The sequence below is a fragment of the Rosa rugosa genome, chromosome 7 (assembly GCF_958449725.1).
Source record: "Rosa rugosa chromosome 7, drRosRugo1.1, whole genome shotgun sequence".
Lineage (NCBI taxonomy): Eukaryota > Viridiplantae > Streptophyta > Magnoliopsida > Rosales > Rosaceae > Rosa > Rosa rugosa.
Window position 1 is genome coordinate 13,388,441 of NC_084826.1, and position 18,010 is coordinate 13,406,450.

General features: G+C 39.1%; 3 protein-coding genes across 8 annotated transcripts; 2 read left to right on the forward strand and 1 right to left on the reverse strand.

Annotated features, from left to right (window-relative positions):
• Nucleotides 1–4,713: 4,713 nt before the first annotated feature.
• LOC133719792 (OVARIAN TUMOR DOMAIN-containing deubiquitinating enzyme 12) lies at nt 4,714–10,294 on the forward strand. Of its 4 annotated transcripts, none has more exons than XR_009851466.1 (12): nt 4,714–4,895; nt 6,131–6,530; nt 6,618–6,757; nt 7,187–7,260; nt 7,368–7,422; nt 7,585–7,659; nt 7,763–7,836; nt 7,930–7,978; nt 8,133–8,217; nt 8,565–8,621; nt 8,852–9,051; nt 9,885–10,294. XR_009851466.1 is itself a non-coding variant. In XM_062145963.1 (12 exons), the coding sequence occupies exons 3-12, from the start codon at nt 6,203–6,205 to the stop codon at nt 8,914–8,916; spliced, it is 1,002 nt and encodes a 333-aa protein (XP_062001947.1). In that variant the 5' UTR covers nt 4,714–4,895; nt 5,113–5,221; nt 6,131–6,202; the 3' UTR covers nt 8,917–10,294. The 4 variants fall into 4 exon arrangements, 3 of the variants coding, with proteins under 3 accessions (XP_062001947.1, XP_062001946.1, XP_062001945.1); XM_062145963.1 differs by adding an exon at nt 5,113–5,221 and having other exon boundaries at nt 8,852–10,294; XM_062145962.1 differs by adding an exon at nt 5,113–5,217 and having other exon boundaries at nt 8,852–10,294.
• A 162-nt stretch (nt 10,295–10,456) lies between these two features.
• LOC133719793 (transcription factor TCP11) lies at nt 10,457–11,846 on the reverse strand. Its single transcript, XM_062145964.1, has one exon. It carries the CDS (start codon nt 11,439–11,441, stop codon nt 10,695–10,697), a length of 747 nt encoding a protein of 248 aa, XP_062001948.1. The 5' UTR covers nt 11,442–11,846; the 3' UTR covers nt 10,457–10,694.
• Nucleotides 11,847–13,578: 1,732 nt separating this feature from the next.
• On the forward strand, nt 13,579–17,952 carry LOC133720872 (RNA polymerase sigma factor sigF, chloroplastic). 3 transcript variants are annotated; one of them, XM_062147351.1, is made up of 9 exons: nt 13,579–13,884; nt 14,434–14,561; nt 14,831–14,931; nt 15,049–15,249; nt 15,331–15,583; nt 15,679–15,909; nt 16,387–16,527; nt 16,938–17,138; nt 17,288–17,952. In XM_062147351.1, the coding sequence occupies exons 1-9, from the start codon at nt 13,785–13,787 to the stop codon at nt 17,573–17,575; spliced, it is 1,644 nt and encodes a 547-aa protein (XP_062003335.1). In that variant the 5' UTR covers nt 13,579–13,784; the 3' UTR covers nt 17,576–17,952. The 3 variants fall into 3 exon arrangements, with proteins under 3 accessions (XP_062003335.1, XP_062003336.1, XP_062003334.1); XM_062147352.1 differs by having other exon boundaries at nt 14,491–14,561; XM_062147350.1 differs by having other exon boundaries at nt 13,580–13,884; nt 14,410–14,561.
• Nucleotides 17,953–18,010: the final 58 nt, after the last annotated feature.

An 18,010-nucleotide genomic window follows, 5' to 3' on the forward strand; every position in this document is an offset into this window, starting at 1 on the left:
CATCTGAGTGTCATAAAGCATTGGAAGTGACATTGGAGTTTGGAGTGTTTGATTATGAAGTTACATATCTTTATCTTGAATTCTTAATAGGTACAAGACTAATGCTTCCAATAATCCAAGTCATGAACTTGGGGCTATTGCTAGAAACAAAACTTGGGGTACAAGAAATCACTCAATTATGCATATATAATTTTGTTTGGATCATTCATTTGTATGTTTCTGGGTTCGTATTCATCTCATTAGACAAATACAGAAAACAAGTTTCCATTTTTTGGATGTCCACAGAACAAAAGACAGTACAAATTTGGCCTTTGCTTATATAGAAATCTAGAATATCATCACTTCAATTTCAATTGTGGTGCCCAACTGGTTAACTCTAGTGTATGACCTGTTATTAACGTATGGATTCAGGCGGCATATATTGACAACGTAAATATAGCGTGCCAGCTTGCTGATTCATGTGGGCAGGTTTGAATTTGTTTGAGAAAATGAAGCATGCTTTTGAAAATTGGTTGAGCTAGTCGACAGTAAATTCTCAGATTTTTTGGAGTTTTGGTTCCCGTATAATTTTTCTTATATTAAATAATAATATAAGTGTGAGACTGAGTCTGACAGCTTAACTAGACTTTAAATCTCATGTGTTACACTACATATTAAAAACTTACAGAGAAAAAAGTTGTATTCATATCCTCATTCTATACTCCACACTTTTTCTTCAGTTAGACTTTAGATATCAACCCTCGGAGAAGAAACAGAAAATAAAACTTGCTCCCTTTCTTATTTTCTTTAATTTGGACCAGATAGTCGCAACGTCTGAACTGCAAGCATGCAACTCCACCTGATCATTCCGGTCGACTCATTGCCAAATAATTATGTCTGGTATAATTTTTCTACTCCAATGGGTGACTGAGCTATTCTCTTTTCTTCATTTGTGGCTGACTTTTGAAGAATATTGTTGTGGTTTGTCATATATATAATTTGCGTTAAATTGTGTAGCTTTCAAGGTCTCCCCAAATTACACGTCTTGAAAACTCATGTGTGGCACTCAAACATTGAATCATAACTTGAAGAAGATAGAAGCCAAAGAGAGATGAGTGTGTAACGTGGTTAGGAAGAAATGCTGGCGTTGAATAGCAGCGTCTAGAAAACGCTTAGTGCCGGTTATACAAGCACTTTCGATCCTTAAAAGTAGGGTTAAACAAGCTAACTAGTGTTTATCTTATTAGAGAAGCTTGGGCTACTTCTCGGTTAAGGAACAGTGTTTATATGTACGTAGTTATGACAAACGTATTGAAAATAATGAGTAACGACTGAGTGTGTTTGGATGAGGGAAAAAATGATGACATTTAATTGAAAGTGAGGATTTCATAATTCCTAAAAGCCAATTCCCTCGTTTGGCATTATCAGATTGGAAATTTTAAATTTATCTGTGGAAAAAAACGAAGGAATTCATTATTTAAATTCCTCACTTCAATTTCCACCAAAATAGGTCGGTGAGCTGTGACCTGTTGGTAAATTATAATTCCAACATTATATAGGTCATGGGTTCGATTCTCACTGACATATGTAAGGGTGGGGTGAGTTAAGGGTTTTAAAAAAAAAAAAAAAAAAAAGTGTCATTTACGAATTCCTTTGCAGTATTCAATTTTTATTTCCAAAACAATACTTTTTTCTATTTGATCTTTTTATTTGTTTTAAACTTTCTTAATTTATTAGACATTTCAAATCCTAAATAGATGCAACCAAACAACAGAAATTGCAATTAATGGAATTTTAGATTGATGGAGTTAAAGATTCCATCATTTATAAATTCCTACGGATTTTATAATTTTCTCATCCAAACGCACTAAGGAATAAAATCTCGTTTGTTTTCATACTAGTCTGTTGTAAATAAGAGAAACTATATTCTCCTCCTTGGTAAGTGGGAGTTGGGAAAGTGAGGCGAAATTGGTACCCTTCATCCTACTTGAGATTGAAAAACTTCTCATTTCTCAATATTAATTATATAGATTCAATATTAATCACACCATTTTCATATGACTAGAAATCTAGAATGCTTCTCTTAGAAAATTCTAATTGCATATTTTCCAAAGAAAAAGTGTAATTACACGACAAGATTTGTGTTATTGTTTCCTTTATGAAACCAACACGTGAGAGCCTTTTTTTTTTTCTTTCCTTTTTTTGAAAAATAAGAGTTCATAAATTAATATGACCCTTGATCATGGTCAAAGAATAGTACAAAGTAGACTACTCCCAATAAACAATGTAAGCTCCGAGTAGTCTATGCTAACAAAAACAACTTGCCTCGTAGGCAACCTATTCTACCTAATACTACGCCAAGCACGCCACTGTGGTACGAGAGAGCAAGATACTTTTACAAAGGCTTTTAGAGAGGCGTCTACTAGCATGGACAAAAATCTAACTAAACCAACTACGCTAAAAACTCAATGGCCCAAAACCTAAGACCAAGCCCAAAAGCCAAGTCCCAAACCCAAGCCCAGGCAAAACTCGAGCTAGTAGGGTGATGAAATCCCTGCGTCTCCTGCCAGGCCTTCGCCGTCGCCACTGCCAGGTTTTCCAGCGATCGGCCTTTCCACCACCGCACCAGTTCAGAATCCTACACGTACCGCTGCCTCACTTCTGCAAACTTGTCGGCCGGATCCAGACCTAAGAGACGATTTGGCCCACCAAAAAAGTGAGGAAGGCTTGCAACCAGCCCAACATCTAGACACCCGGTGCTGTAGCCAACCACCGCCAAGCGACAACATCGTCCAACCCGGCCAGCAAACCAGAGGCCCACCGCCTCCTTGGAACACCTCAACCAACCCTAGCACCGCAATCTCAACCCACCGCAGCCACCAAACCAAGAACCAATTGCCACCCTAGAACGCCGTTGACAATCCCAATAGTAGCAGACCTGAAAGCAAGACCAATCTCCACCCGACCCAAAGCATCAGGTCAGCCCAAGCCTCGATCAGACGAATCCAAAGTCCGTGCAGCACCCAGAAGCGGCAGCGCGTGACTACCACTACCTCTGGCCACAACAGCAACTCCGACGTCGTCTGCATCAAGGCCCTTCACCAGTGCAAAACTCAAACGCTATTCTGCAAGAGAGCCACCAAAAAACCAGTTCCGCCATCGAAACTCCAATTGCACCACTCAACCCAGAGACCGGTGTTCTTGCCATGACTGCAAAGACAGCCACGCCGGGAACGGAGCAGCCATAACAGAATTGCCATCCAAAGACTGCTTCGCCATCCCCCACTGAAGGCGGCGGCGCTAGGGTTCGGAGAGAACACGCTCTCCCTCTCGGCTCTCATTTTTGCGTATAGTTAAGACATGAGAACCTTGATTGTTCATCTCCATCAAATACCAAAATAATAATTTTTCTATGACTTTCAATTTGTGAATCAAACGAGGCTTGAAGATTGCTTATGTTTAGAACAATGTCCATTCATGATTTATACTATTTGTTTTCTAAATCTTTCATTCAAATTATACTATATATGAAAGATGAGTTTACTATTCACAACTGTTCATGTAACAGTAAACTGACGATTTTACCCCTGGTCTTCTACCACAATTTTGCATTTGCCCTATACATAGGAAAAGACGTTTTTACCCTTTCATTGTTTCTTAATTACAGGCTGCCATCTTTTGATAGTTTTGTTATTCAGTGTCTGGGGTTTGAATTGATATGGACTTTGTTTGATATGCATACAGCCATGATCTCCCGTCCATAGCCTCCTTTTATTTGATCCTTCTAATTTCTTTACAAGAACAAAACCCGTGGCACAGCACGGGCCAATTTTCTAGTACTTCTCTATATGTAAACAATCACACCGGAACTTATTCAAACATCTAAGCATTATCAATTTATCATGATTGTTTATAGTATAGTGATAAACAACTATGTGCTTATTAAATGATAATCATGATCACAAATTTATGAAAATGAATATTAAGTTAACTAGATGTTGAAAAGAAGTCCCTCAATGTGGCCCCAACTTATTCTTCCAACTAAAATATTCTCATACCCAATGAATTTTCACATATTCAAAATGAAGGAGAGATAAATCAACAATACATTCTCAAAAAATTGTAAACATAATCTACACATTATAATTCTGACTCCTTTCTTGGAATTCATCGAGTATAATTATTTATTTTTCTGAAGAAGAAGATGATTATGACCGCAATTGATGTACATCAATACCAGACACCCGTACATTACTTCCAATCAATCGAATGAGTAAATGAAAGAAAATAATCAATAGTATTACCACACGCGTGTCATAATTATCCTTTTCACTAGTCCTACATAATCTCGACGGCGTCACTCGAATTAAAAATTATAATTTTGGCAAACAATATTATTAAAAATATATATATATATCATAAAATAACACGAATGTATGACATCCCCACCGTCCCCACGTGTGGACCTTTTAATTCTTCCGGCAAATTAGAAAAAATGCCCTCTTTTTATATAGGAAAGGTCCCCTGCGACTTTCGGGCCCAAGCGGCCAAACTTGCTCCAATCAGGACCCTCCATTCTCACGCGACAAAACCTCCGCCGTCGATCTCTCCCTCCCGAAAACGTTCGGGCAGTTGCCGCGTGAATCGCAGCCGTCCAGAGGGGAGTTTACCATCGGGGACTTGCTCGACGTTTAACGAGGCGAGAGAACTGTATATAAGTCGGGTGAAGTCAGTGGGCTTTCCTTTATTTTGCTTATTTGTTCAAATGGCTTCTTCGTCTTCATCGCATTTCCACCCTTCCATAAATACACACACACACACACTCCTTGTTTTCATCTCCCTCTCTCTAATTCTCTCTTGACCTTTGCCGAAGAGAAGCGTTTCTGACTATTCGATTCTGATTCGAAGCTTATTAGGTGAGTTATCAATTTCGTTGAATTTTGATCGTTTTATAGGTCTGTTCAATTGTTGAATTGTTATGGTGATTTGGTGGAGAAGTTGTTTTTTTTTTTTTTTTTAATTTCTAATTTTTTGAGTTTGTAATCTGCAGAATTTTCGTTTTGTTTTTGTGTTTTTGGTGTTGGATTGTTGAAATTGAGAATGATTTATTTGTTTCTATTTTGGTATTGTTAGAGAGAATAGAGATGATGATGATGATATGAATGAATTAGCATGATTGCATGGAGCAGTTGGCTTGTTCTGGAGAAAAGTTGACTCATGTAGCAAACGAAATTTGATGTAGGTATTCACTATTTGATTATATAGTAATATGAATTTTAAATTAGAGTAATTGTAGTTTTGTTTTTCGTAAATTCTTTTGTGTTAAATTGCTGCTCGCATAGGTGTTTTTTATTTTGTTTTTGGTAATATGGTTATCTCCTTATCTGTATTTCTGTTCTGTTATATAAAAGGTTATCGTAGTAATGATAACCGGTGGCTAAAGTTTATTTGATTATTTGTGATTCTTTTCCCTGCATATTTTTGGCAAAAGGGTTGTTCTTTATAAGTTTTATGTTAGGATTTTGAGCAGTCTGAGTTAATGTTGACTCTTCATTTTTCCTTTTTGTCGTCCATCTAGATTAAATCGTGAAAGTCAGGCTGCTTTAGGTTTTTGTCTTTCTTTGCAGTATTTTATTCTTCGTAAGCATATGTTGTTAGGTCCATGGGTTTATCCGTCGCTTTAGTTTACAGATAATCAAAGTCTCCAGCTGGTTATTGTTTCCATGGTATTTTGACGGTCTGTCAGAAGCCCTTTCTGATCTCAGTACATTTTCTTAGACGTGGAAGTGTTATTTAAAGTTGACAATAAACATACTTGTACCCAGCAAAGATTTAAATTGTGATCACTTGGGCAGACATCATTTTCACAAATATTGCTAGCGTAGTTTTCTCTCTGTTAGGTGTCCAAACAATTGCAATTAGAGCTTCTATTCTATATTTGTTCAGTATTCTGTGTCAAAGTCAACTTCTCTATTATATTGAGTAGTTATATTAAAATTTTAGACTCGCCTTGCAATTATTCAATAATAATGCATGTTGATGCTTTCTTCTAGATTTGGGCAGCTGGAGATGTCAGTAGTGTTTACAGTTATTTTTAGAGCACGTCAAGGCATTGACTGTCTTTTGAACATAATTTGTTGCTTTTGGGCAGATATCACTATATTAGTTGAACTTCTTAGGGATTCCATCGTTACTTTGGGAGAAGATTAACTCTTTTAAGGGGATGGCTGGCCAAGAGCATGAGTCTGGTATTATGCAGTGGGCTCTTAGTCTACTTGATGGCGATCCAGCTTATAATACTGTCTATTATGGTGACATGATACAACACGATGCTAATGACATCTACCGCGGACAATATATTAGAGGTCAATATGGTACCGAATCTAACCATGTAGAGAATGATGAGATCATTGCACACACACTTCAAGAAGAATATTCACGACTATCTGTAGCAGACGCCTCTGGATACTCACATGGAGATGAAGAGCAATCACAAGCATCTACTCATGCAGATGATTGGTATAGTTTGTCCAGAAGGAACTATTGTTCAGGTATCCAGAAAACTATTGCTTGCACCTTTTCGTTTGTGAACAGATATCACTTTAGTTGTATTGATAGGCATTTTTTACACCATGCAGACAGTGATTATCCAAATGAAGGAGCATGCACAGTGGTGCCTTCTAGTTCATGTTCTAGCCCAGGTCATTTGGAGTTAACTGATGAGTGTGCAGTTGACGGTGAAGTAGGCTGGAGCTTCAATGAAATGATGCCCGTTCCTGTACGTATATGTTCTGTTAGTTTGACTTTTCTATAGTTATTGAAGATATATGTGTGTGTGTGTGTGTGTGTGTGTGTATAGACACACACACACATATATGTAGTTCATTTATCACTATTAGTTTGGCTTATGTCACCATGTTCTAATCTCAAATTATTGATACTGGTTTTATTATCAACCACTGTGTAGGAGTTACCTTAGAGAAAGTTTTACACATTGCGTAGTTTATATCTATATTGAGCAATAATCTGATGCTGAGAGTCAGAATGTAGATTGGGGACTTACATAGACATGTCAAGACTCGAGCATTCTACAGTTTGAAATTTCACAATTATTGTAAATGTATTTAGATTGTTATTTGGCTTTCAACACATGGTGTACTTTGAAAATGTTGACACAAGTATTAACCTTTGCTTTTATATGGTTTAGCATATTCCTAGAATTAATGGAGAAATTCCTTCAATTGATGAAGCTACTTCAGATCATCAGAGGCTGCTTGACAGGTAATACCTGCTCTTCTCCTCTCTAGGAGTAAAAGTATATGCACTATCAATTCTTCCAATTGTTGTCTTTGGGGTGTGTTAAACGTATTTATCGCCTTTGAATGTAGACTGCAATTATATGGCGTCGTGGAGCGTAAGGTTCAAGGAGATGGTAACTGTCAGGTTAGTGTTTTGCAGCTTTACCTGTTTCTGTTGTTTATCATGCTCGCTTGACATGTATGTAGTTATCATTTAGATCGATCAGTCTTATTCTTATCCCTGGAACTGGAAGCTGACCTTAGCTCTTTCCAAGTTTACATCTTTATAACTTCCTTTGTTTTCCAGTTTAGTGCTTTATCAGACCAATTGTATCACTCACCAGACCACCACAATGATGTGAGAAGGAAAGTCGTAAATCAGGTTAGAAATATGATACTATTTTGTTCAACAGAACTTTAGCACTGGAATTTTGTGCATCTGCCATGGGTTCTGATTTTTCTTTTCAATTGTTTACTGTGACCAGCTTAAGGCTCACCCAGAAATTTACGAGGGATATGTTCCAATGGCATACGATGACTATTTGGAGAAGATGTCAAAGTATTAGTCGAACTCATAATATGTTGTTCTTTTCCCATTGTATTAAGTTTTGGGATCACCAAATTAATACCGCTTTCATGTGAATTAAACTAGGAGTGGCCAGTGGGGTGATCATGTTACATTGCAGGCTGCTGCTGATTCGGTATGAACATTCCAATGAGAACTGATACTTGTGAATACTTCATCATGCACTCTTCTTGGTTTTTTGCTTTTGGTCTGCCACTTTACTGGATTTGTTTCCAACTGTTCAACACTAATCATACAATGACTGATACTTATGAATAATTTTATTGCAGTATGGTGTGAAAATATTTGTCTTCACTTCTTTTAAGGATACATGTTGCATAGAGATTCTTCCTAATGTCCAAACGTCAAAACAAGGTATACTTGTTGTGTTCTTAATTTTGTTTTAAGCATAAGCAGTTGGATGTTCAATCATTTAATTGACTTTTATGTATGATAAATTTCATTATGATTCTGTATCTGTTCTTGAATAATTTGATTGTGATGCATATCTCACATGTAACAGTTTTCTAAATTCACTTCTCCCGTTAACCTAATTACAAATATCATATCACTGTCTTGAGTTCAATCTTAGTCTCAGAATCATACTTGCAACAAACAGATTTCTTGGAATTTTACTTTTTAATCGAACTATTGCATACAATATCCTCGTGCATTATTTTTTCATCATAACCTTTACAGAAAACTCTTTATGTCTTGTGCAGTTATTATGTTGAGTTTCTGGGCAGAGGTGCATTACAACTCAATTTATCCTCAAGAAGGTATATGCTTTCATTTTCATGTACATGTGTAGTTCACTGTATTGAGTAAATTCAAACTTCGGGAGGGGATAACTTGATAAGCTAAAGTCAACTAGAAATGAGTAATGCTCTTATGTGGAATTGTCGATAATGTGTGCCCCTAACTTTTATAATTGTCGATAATGTGTGCCCCTAACTACCTCATTTATGCCTTACGGCTAGTTCACTTATTTTGTTTTGTTTTGTTTCAGGTACACCCTCCTCAGATGAGTATAGAAAGAAGAAAAAGTGGTGGATATTTGGGAATAAAAATTAGGAATCTTTGGACAGCATAGCATCTCATTTGCCTTCGATTGTAGCTATTGCTGTTTCCAAAACTGGGTAGATCCTTGGTTCAGGACCCACCAAAATTCTGAGTTCGTCCAGGCTGGATTATCTCATTGGCGAGTTGGTATCTTTTCTCTTTTCCAAACTTTACTATTATTACGATTGGGTTGCATGTGTGAATTTTATCATCATGCTAGAACCGTCTGACATTGTTTCGACCGTTAAAGTAGGATAATTAGTTTTATACATGTTCAAAAAAGAAAGGAGTATGCACAAATATGGGAATGTGAAACATATATTGGATACTTGAAATGAAGGTATCGGTATCATGGAAAGTATGCAATGGCATGCTTTATAAGGACGCAGAAAAGTCCAAATAAATGTAGTCGGTGAGCACTAGGAAATGGAAAGCACAATAATCATGGAGCAAATTGTTCTGCCATTATGTCTAGAGCCATAGTGAGACGAAGAGGACCAATGTGATGAGCATAAACAATATGGTTAGATTCTGGATTTTTGGCGACATATAGAGATGGGAACGAAGGTTTTTATAACCTTTCGGTCATTTATCTTGTACAGTCGATTCTTTTTTATGGGGAAATATATGCTGTGCTTGTAGCTTAAGGAGCCATGCAGTGATTTGAAGGATATATTTGCAACTTGGAGAATAAAATTGTCTTTATATGGTATACTTGCCGGATATCTTGCTTATATAATACAAGTCTTGATTGGAAGTAAAACCCTGTTGAATTATTTTTAATTCCATATATAAAAGAAATTTTCTCTCCCTAATGAATTAGCATCTCTTTCCTACTTTACTATGGTTTGAGTTACTTAGTTGCCCACCTTTATGTAATATTAGAACTAATGTGATATATATTCAACGAAGCACGACAAATATGTTACTCTTTGCTATAATGAATTGCACTTTCACACACTTTGTTGCCTTGTTGAAAGCGCATCTTGTTGAGTCCATACGACAGTGTGCAGCTGAATTTGGAAAATGGTGGTGGCCATTATTTTACATCATGTACTTATGATAGTTACGGTGCAATTGCCCCAAGGTCACTGGTGAAGTATATGCTTCAATGCAGAATGGTCCAGTTTCAGAAACAGTACAATAGATATAGGTTTTTTTTTTTTTCGCTTTTGATTTCAACTGTGAATGTTTGTTCTGCTTATAACACAAGCCTGTTTGCTTCTTGAATATCGTTTGAGTATATATTCATTTTGATTCAGAATTCTGCTGGATTCATAACAGTGAAACAGAATACAGATTTCCTGCTTTTGGTTGCAGTGTCTTGTTTCATTGTTGAATGGGTAAATATGTATTCAGGGCTGACTATACATGTAGTGTTTTGAAGAAATGGGTTGGTGTTATTTTATAAGCATTTGTGACTGGAGAATGAATGCCCTGTTAAACAATTTGAAGAAGCTCAACAATGGTGGGTCCAAACCTCTCTCTATGGTCCCCTCCATATTTAGTGAAGTGCCAAGCAACTCATGCAATATATTTTAAACTCATCCAAAGATCAAAGCCATTCATTTTCATTTCACTTCCATCTGGATTTGATCCCCTTACATTACATATAGTTCACTTCCTACTTCACACAAACATTGAACAATGAACAGCAACACAACCCACATTCGAAACCCAGCTCAACAGAATAGAACACAGCCCTCTAACCTCCTCTCCATTACACCTCTACCTCTCTATTATTTGCTATATCCTTGTGATATACAGACTCTCAGTTCGACTAGACTAGACTAGTCGAGTCCCTGAGAGCCTTCTCCGGAGGCGGCGTCTCCCCCGTCCCCGACTCCAGACTGCAACAGCAGCGCCGTGAATCCATGGTGGTTGTACCCGTGGCTGTTCTGGTACCCGCCGTTGTTGTTCCCGGCCACCGCCGAGTAGTCCAAACCGGGCAGCGGCTGGCACAAGTCGAGCCGGCAGCTCAGCTGCTGGTGGTGGTGGTGGGACTGGGAAACAGGGTGCTGCTGGAGGTGGTACATGAGCTGACCGGCGGCGCCGGTGGTGTTGACGGTGCTGATGGTGGGGCGGCAGTGGAGGGAGGGCATTGAGGCGGAGATGGCGGGGGTGGAGGTGCAGAGCTGCGCCGGGTGGGTGCCGGTGCCGGTGGCGGCGATGATGGAGGGCTCGGCGTGGCGGAGGAGCCACTCGATGGTCTCGCCGTCGGAGCGGTGGCCAAGCTCGCGGGTCAGCTGGAAGATTCTGGCGGCGCACATGGCGGGCATTCGGACACGGCGGCCGCGGCCGTTGACCTTGGTGTGGCGGTCCTTGGTGTTGGTCGACTTCCGAGTGCGGCTGAGCTGCTGAGTCGTCCTGGCCGAGTCTTTAGCAGTCGTCACGGTGGTGGTGGAGGTGAGCACCGCCGCCGGGACGGCGACGTTTTGGGTCGGGTCCTCACGCTTGAGTGAGGGAAGTTGCTGCTGCTGCTGGTGGTGTGGTGGGTCCGGGGACAGGTAGTCTTGGAGGGCCATCTCGGAGCCCATGGCGGTGGCGATTGGGGTCCGCCGGAGAAATTTTAGGGTTTGGTTTTTGGGGAGAGAGAGAGAGAGAGAGGGATTGGATTCTATGCGACCCCACAAGTATATGAGAGAAAGGGCCCTTTTTATTGCGAGAGTGAGATCTGGGTGGGTCTCACTGTTTCCGCGCTGCGGGTCCCGCTCTGGGCCCAACCCGGAAAATTTGAAAGATGTTAGGTGGGGTCGAGTTAAGTCTTGTCAGGTGTCGTAGAAGAAGGTTCCCACGCGCTGGAACGCACGTCGAGTGAAAGTGAAAAATTAGTTTCTGCTTTTTGGGTGGGTCCTTTTGTGGGACTCATTATTTCCCAATTCCCATTGTTACGAATGGAAAGACAAAAGTGCCCCTCGGAGGAAGCTGAAATCTGACGGTTCAGTTCCTAAAAGCTGACCAGATTCGTATTTATTGAAAAAGTATAATGTTTTATTAAATTGTTTATTAGCTTTTTTTAACAAGAAAAAATTTGAAAACGGGAAAAAGCGTCTGATGCACGGCGGGGCCCGCTTGCTGTCTTATCCACGCGCTTTAGAGGGGAGAATAGAATCAGTGCTTGCAAAAAACACAAGCAGTGACACTGTTCAGGTATTTGCTGTCAAGATTTGTTTCGCACGCTGACACTTTGACCACTGCCTAGTACTGCGAGCGAAAGGTCGAATATACCCTTCGTGGTACACACCTCAGCTTAGTTTTCAAGCTCCCGTTAATTTAACTTGAGTCAGTTATGGTGACTAGAGCGATTCTCGTTTGATAACTACCCACACTCTCGTTAATGAACTCATGATTGACAAATCCCGTTAATTTAACTAGAGTTAGTTGTATTGCCATGTACTCATCCATTCTTTTCCTGTAAGCGATAATTGAAAGTTTCGCTTATAAAAATAAATCTTTTGAAAATTAGCAGTATAAAGTGACGTTTCTATTTTTGGCTGATTAAAGTGACACTTTATAGTTTATAATCGAACGTAGTCAAAACCAATACACATATGCGGGAGAGAGTGTTGGAAACGCGACATGCCACTAGCTTGAAGAATAGTCTTCGAAAAATAGTAAAAATTCAGTGGAATTACTTATTCGCAAAGTCTTAAGTCTTAACCGTTACATGGATTACTTCCATAAAGGGATGGGTGGAGGAACTGTCCGAGAGAGGGTGATTTTTGGTCCTTTTTCTAGACAGTTTCACACCCAAGGGGTCGTCAACGAGCCCCTGCCGGATCAGGCTTTATAATATTTTTACATAATAACGGGTCAGATCAGGCTATCCATATAAACCTGGCCTTGCCAGCTTTTTCGGGCCAGGCCGGGTCGGGTCTATATTATCTAGTTTTAAATAATAAATAATTACACACACACTGAAACAAAGCAATGGAGAAACTTATTTCGAGCTGGTACAATTTTCAATCCTTGCCTGAGAGTTAAATATTTCTACCAGAAGCGAGGTCCAGGACGCTTACCCTTCCTCCATGAAACAAAACAAAAATCCCTATACTTTTCTGTCTCATCCTCTCCCTTCCACAGCCTACAACTAAAACTCTCTCTCTCTCTCTCTTCCCCCCCTCCCCCCCCCCCCCCTCCGATCCAAATCTCAGACCCCCACAACAATGACAACTAGCCCACTCGACTCAATTTGTGGGCTTACAGGCCGGACGGGCTTTTAAGGGCCGGGTCGGGTTTTAAACCCCTAAACCAAGCTCGGCCCTCTACCCACCAATGCGGGCTTTCATGCAGACGAGCTTTAATCCGTCGGGCTTGCGGGCCTCCATCGGCCCACTTGATCCGCGGGCTAAATGATGAGGCCTACATTTATGTTATAAAAGTGCCATTTTTCTTTCAATAAAATTCTTCGCAGGTGTGAAGTTCGAATTAACATTTCTGTTGTTGAAGTACACATTTATTTATTTACTTATTTTGGGGGTGTGTGTGTGTGTTATACACAAGTTGGACCTTCACGGATAAAAAAAAAGGCAAAGTTGTAAGCAAACCCTTTTTTTTTTTATATAGGCCGGAACGGGCCAGACGTGCAAGGCCTGCATTGACTGACATGAGCCCAAATGTGATATAAAAATCTAAACCTGATCTATATGGAAAAAACAAGTAAATAATTTTGAGGTGCCAAATAGCCTTTAGAAAGAGCAGGCGCAGAACCTCTTCCTCCTCCTAAAACATTATCTGCAACAAAAAAAAAAAAACAGAAAAGATTATGCAAATTTTGCAAGCTATAGATAGAGAGCAAAGACACTATGTGATACTCTGTTTCATTCTATTACACAATTCTAGTAATACTTACACAAATTTAACCATCTCTTATTAATCCAATGGAGGCTGGAAGGCATTTTCTTTCTTCATCTTCAGCATTTCCATCAACAACCCAACTCAGGCATCCTCTTCCTCCTTCTTCTCCTTCTACTACTTCAGGTAAAGCTCATTGCTTTCATGTTTGCTTTGCTCTCTTCTCTGTTTTGCTTTCTGGGAATTTCCCGGGAAAAGTTTTAGACTTTGGAATCTAGCAATAGGTGGTTAAACATATATACCCCATAAGTGGGTGCGTAGAGTTTGTGTTGTTATGATATGGGTTTTAAAGTTTCTGACCGTTTGTGTTTGAATGCCACTCCTTGAAATTGGTCATATGTGTTCAGTTGTGGATACAAAGACTATGATGCTACCTATTTGAGCACTTTTGGTAGTAGTGGAATTGTGTTTTCTTGTGTCTTGTGTTTGAGTAATAAGGTGTAGAATGAGATGATATGACAATGTCTTGAGAGTCTAAGTATCAAGTTTTTAGATAGTATGATGATACTACTGTAGGAGATAATGAAAGAGATGTAGAGTGTAGTAATAGTCACTGACTGGTTTACGGAAAGATATTAGTTGTGTACAAAAATATTTGAATAAGGGATAATTTACTCCCATTTTCTCCATTTTTGGTACCCTAATTTGCAGTCTTGATGCTTCATGAGCAAGCAGCTCCTGCAGTTACTTCTCTGCCGACTACATTTATAACTCGACGTTTTCCTACTTCAGTTCTTTTACAAGAGCAGCGCGACGAGTTCAAGCCTCTATTGCACATGTTTAAGGAAGAGAAAACATCTCAGGTTGGAGCACTGCACAACTTGTGTAATCCTCAGTATTTTCTTACTTAAACCTATGTCATCCCTCATTTCAAATTATGCATATTGAGGATACTATCTTTCTTTTTCAAATGCCACCATAATTCCAGTAATTTAAAACTATTGGAGGTTTCTTCTTTTCACATATTTACAATTTGGCTCATATACTTGGATTTGCTTCCTCAGAACTCATACTAACCTTTTCTCTCATGGGAAACTCCTGATCTGTGTACCATTGCCTGTGTTCATAAAAGGCTACATTAGATCGGGTGCAGATAGAGAATACAACTGCTGAGGAAGATTTTAACATTGATGACTTTTACAAGTTGGTCAAAGACTTTCGCCAGTTGCATGTGTAAGAGAAATAAAACTCTTCTGTCTCATCACTTGCATCAGTTTTATTGGGGTGATTGCAGTGTTACTACTCAATTGCATCCTTATGTAATCCTGATTTTACATTTCTGCATTGCAGTTCACCCTTACAAACTGGTGAAAATCCATCCACCACTTTGGCTTCGAAGTCTAATACCACTGCTAATGAGCATATGGACGTCAAACCATGTGATGTATTGACCCTAGCTAAAAATGCCTTGTCAGCCTCAATTGAAGCAGCCTCTTTAGCTGAAAACTCCAACTCGATCAGAGCTGGTTTTAATGAATCTATTTCTATGGGGTCAGTTTTGTGGTACTAACTTGTTTAATTATTATTTCCATGTCAATTGCTTGGAACTGAAGCCAAATATTTATTTTCCAGTTTGGGGTGGGAGGAGGAAACTGTAAGGTCAACCCGACTTCTAGAGAGGCGGCGCAAGCGACTTAAGAAAAGGAGTTTGCTTAACACAAAAGTTCCAAATCATGAGACTAGCAGTTTTAGAAGTTCAGATGTACGGAGAAAATCTAGTGAAGGAATAAATCCTAATGATCCCCTGCGATTATTCTTGTGGGGTCCTGAAACAAGACAACTTTTGACACTTAAAGAAGAGACTGAGTTGATTGCCCGAGTTCAGGTGCATATCTAAATCATTGTTGTCTCTGCTTATTTTCAGCATTACTGGTTTATAAAGGGTCTTATACTGTATTGATGTGCGGAGTTATGTAACAGGATGTATTTAAGTTAGAAGCGGTGAAGAGTAGACTTCAATCTCAATATGGCCGTGAACCAACTTTGGTTGAATGGGCTGAAGCTGTTGGTATCAGTTGTCAGATGTTGCAATCACAGCTTCGCTCTGGTACTAGCAGCCGTGAAAAGTTGATCTATGCTAACTTACGTATGGTTGTGCACATTGCTAAACAATATCAAGGGCGAGGTCTTGGCCTTCAGGATTTACTGCAGGTAACTTTTTTCTTATAATCTATATAATATATAGTCTTACTGAAGGATTTTGGAGTTCCACATGAAACTTTCATTCTTTTTTTTTGCTAGAAATGCAGTAAAATATTGCCGTAGATGATGAAATTGAACGGGCAAGTCCTACATTTAAGTTTGTGCCACCTGTACAAATCGACTACTGCACATGCCTATCTTCATGGATATCATCATATTCATCTTGACAGAATTACCAATTTATAGCATTACATACATTTTACATGTGTTAAATGTTATTGCTGCACAGGAAGAGTTATCAAAAATTGGATAGCTGTTTCGATAGGTTAGGGTTGGTAGGGTTGGAGGTTATCTTTTTATACAACTTCATTTTAACTAAAAAGAGCATTAACTAGATTTTCAGAATAAGGCCTGGACAATTATTGCATTGGTTTTACCTCGAGAAGAAGTTTAATACTATTTTATTTTCCCCTGATACTTTTGTAGGAGGGAAGTATGGGTCTTATGAAAAGTGTTGAGAAATTCAAACCCCAAGCTGGTTGCCGATTTGCTACTTATGCATACTGGTGGGTGAGACAAACAATTAGGAAGGCCATATTTCAACATTCCAGGACTATCCGCTTGCCGGTAATAACCATCTTTATCATCTCTCTGGTCTTCAATTTTCAACTAAATTCATGTTTAATGTTTTCTTTGCTGTCATAGTCTCTATCTTTGATTCTTTGGTGTCAACTGATTGTGCCTCTTCTTAAAAGTTTCTGTGGAAGCGTTATATCTGGGATTTTGGTACAAATGAAAATCTAGAATTGGTAATGTTAATGATGACTAAAAGTACTGATACCTTTGAAATCTATATCCTGAATTCATAGCTTGGTTATCCACTTCTTATTGTGGTGGAGAATCTACAAATGTTGACATACTAAATCCTCTTACTCCATGCCTGACTACCAAAAAGTTGATTATTTCATAGCTTGTTGAAAGGAAAAAAGAACCTTTTGATAAGCATGACAGAAAATCAATATATTATGCATTCGCAGGAAAATGTATACACCCTCCTTGGCAAGGTATTGGAGGCAAAGAAATCATATATTCAGGAAGGAAATCACAACCCAAGCAGAGAAGAATTAGCAAGACGAGTTGGAATGTCGGTTGAAAAATTGGGGAAATTGCTATATTCTACAAGAATGCCAGTTTCAATGCAACAAACCGTGTGGGCAGACCAAGATACCACTTTCCAGGTAGAGATCGTTGTCTCGATTTCCAGGTCATATATAATCTCTCTTTCTATGTCATATGCCAGTTTGACTGAGATATAATTCATTAATTTGAGCAAAAAATTCTCCAGTGGTTTAAGAAGAATAAGACTCTTGTTCACTCATAATTGCAGGAGGTAACTGCTGACACTGGGATTGAGATCCCAGATGTGAGTGTGGCAAAGCAGCTGATGAGACAACATGTGCGCAACCTCCTACACACTCTTGAAAAAAGAGAGAGGCAGATAATCAGGCTAAGATATGGTATTGAAGATGGTAAGCAGAGATCACTATCAGAGATTGGTGAGATTTTTGGATTGTCCAAGGAACGGGTACGGCAACTGGAGAGCCGAGCATTCCTGAAGCTCAAGGAATCACTTGGCAGCCAAGGGCTTGGGGCTTATGCTCCTTTGCTTGTTTAAAAGAGTTCGTTTTGCTATAGTATCTACTCCGTCAATTCAGATTTCTGGTATCTTTTAAGGAAATCTGGAGTTCAGCTATTGAGCTCTCCAGTTTTTTTGAGGTGAATGTACAGCAAGCCGTGGCTTGGAATATGGAGAGCGCCCAATATGTTAGGTTTAAGGGGTGCAAAACTTGTGCTAGCTTAGGCTAGATCTTATGCTTCCACGCTGTATTGATGGCTTTCTTTCCATTTCTGGAGAAGAGCTGAAACTACCGCAAGTCATTGTATATTTCTCACATCCCTATTTGAAGCCAACACTCCAACACGAGGGGTGGATGCTTTCTATTGTATCTATTGATTTTATCCAGTTCAAAGTAAAATGATTCTTTTGTTTCATATTGAAATATTTTAGAATTCAATCAGTTTATTCTACTTGCAAAAGCTTGAATTCTGT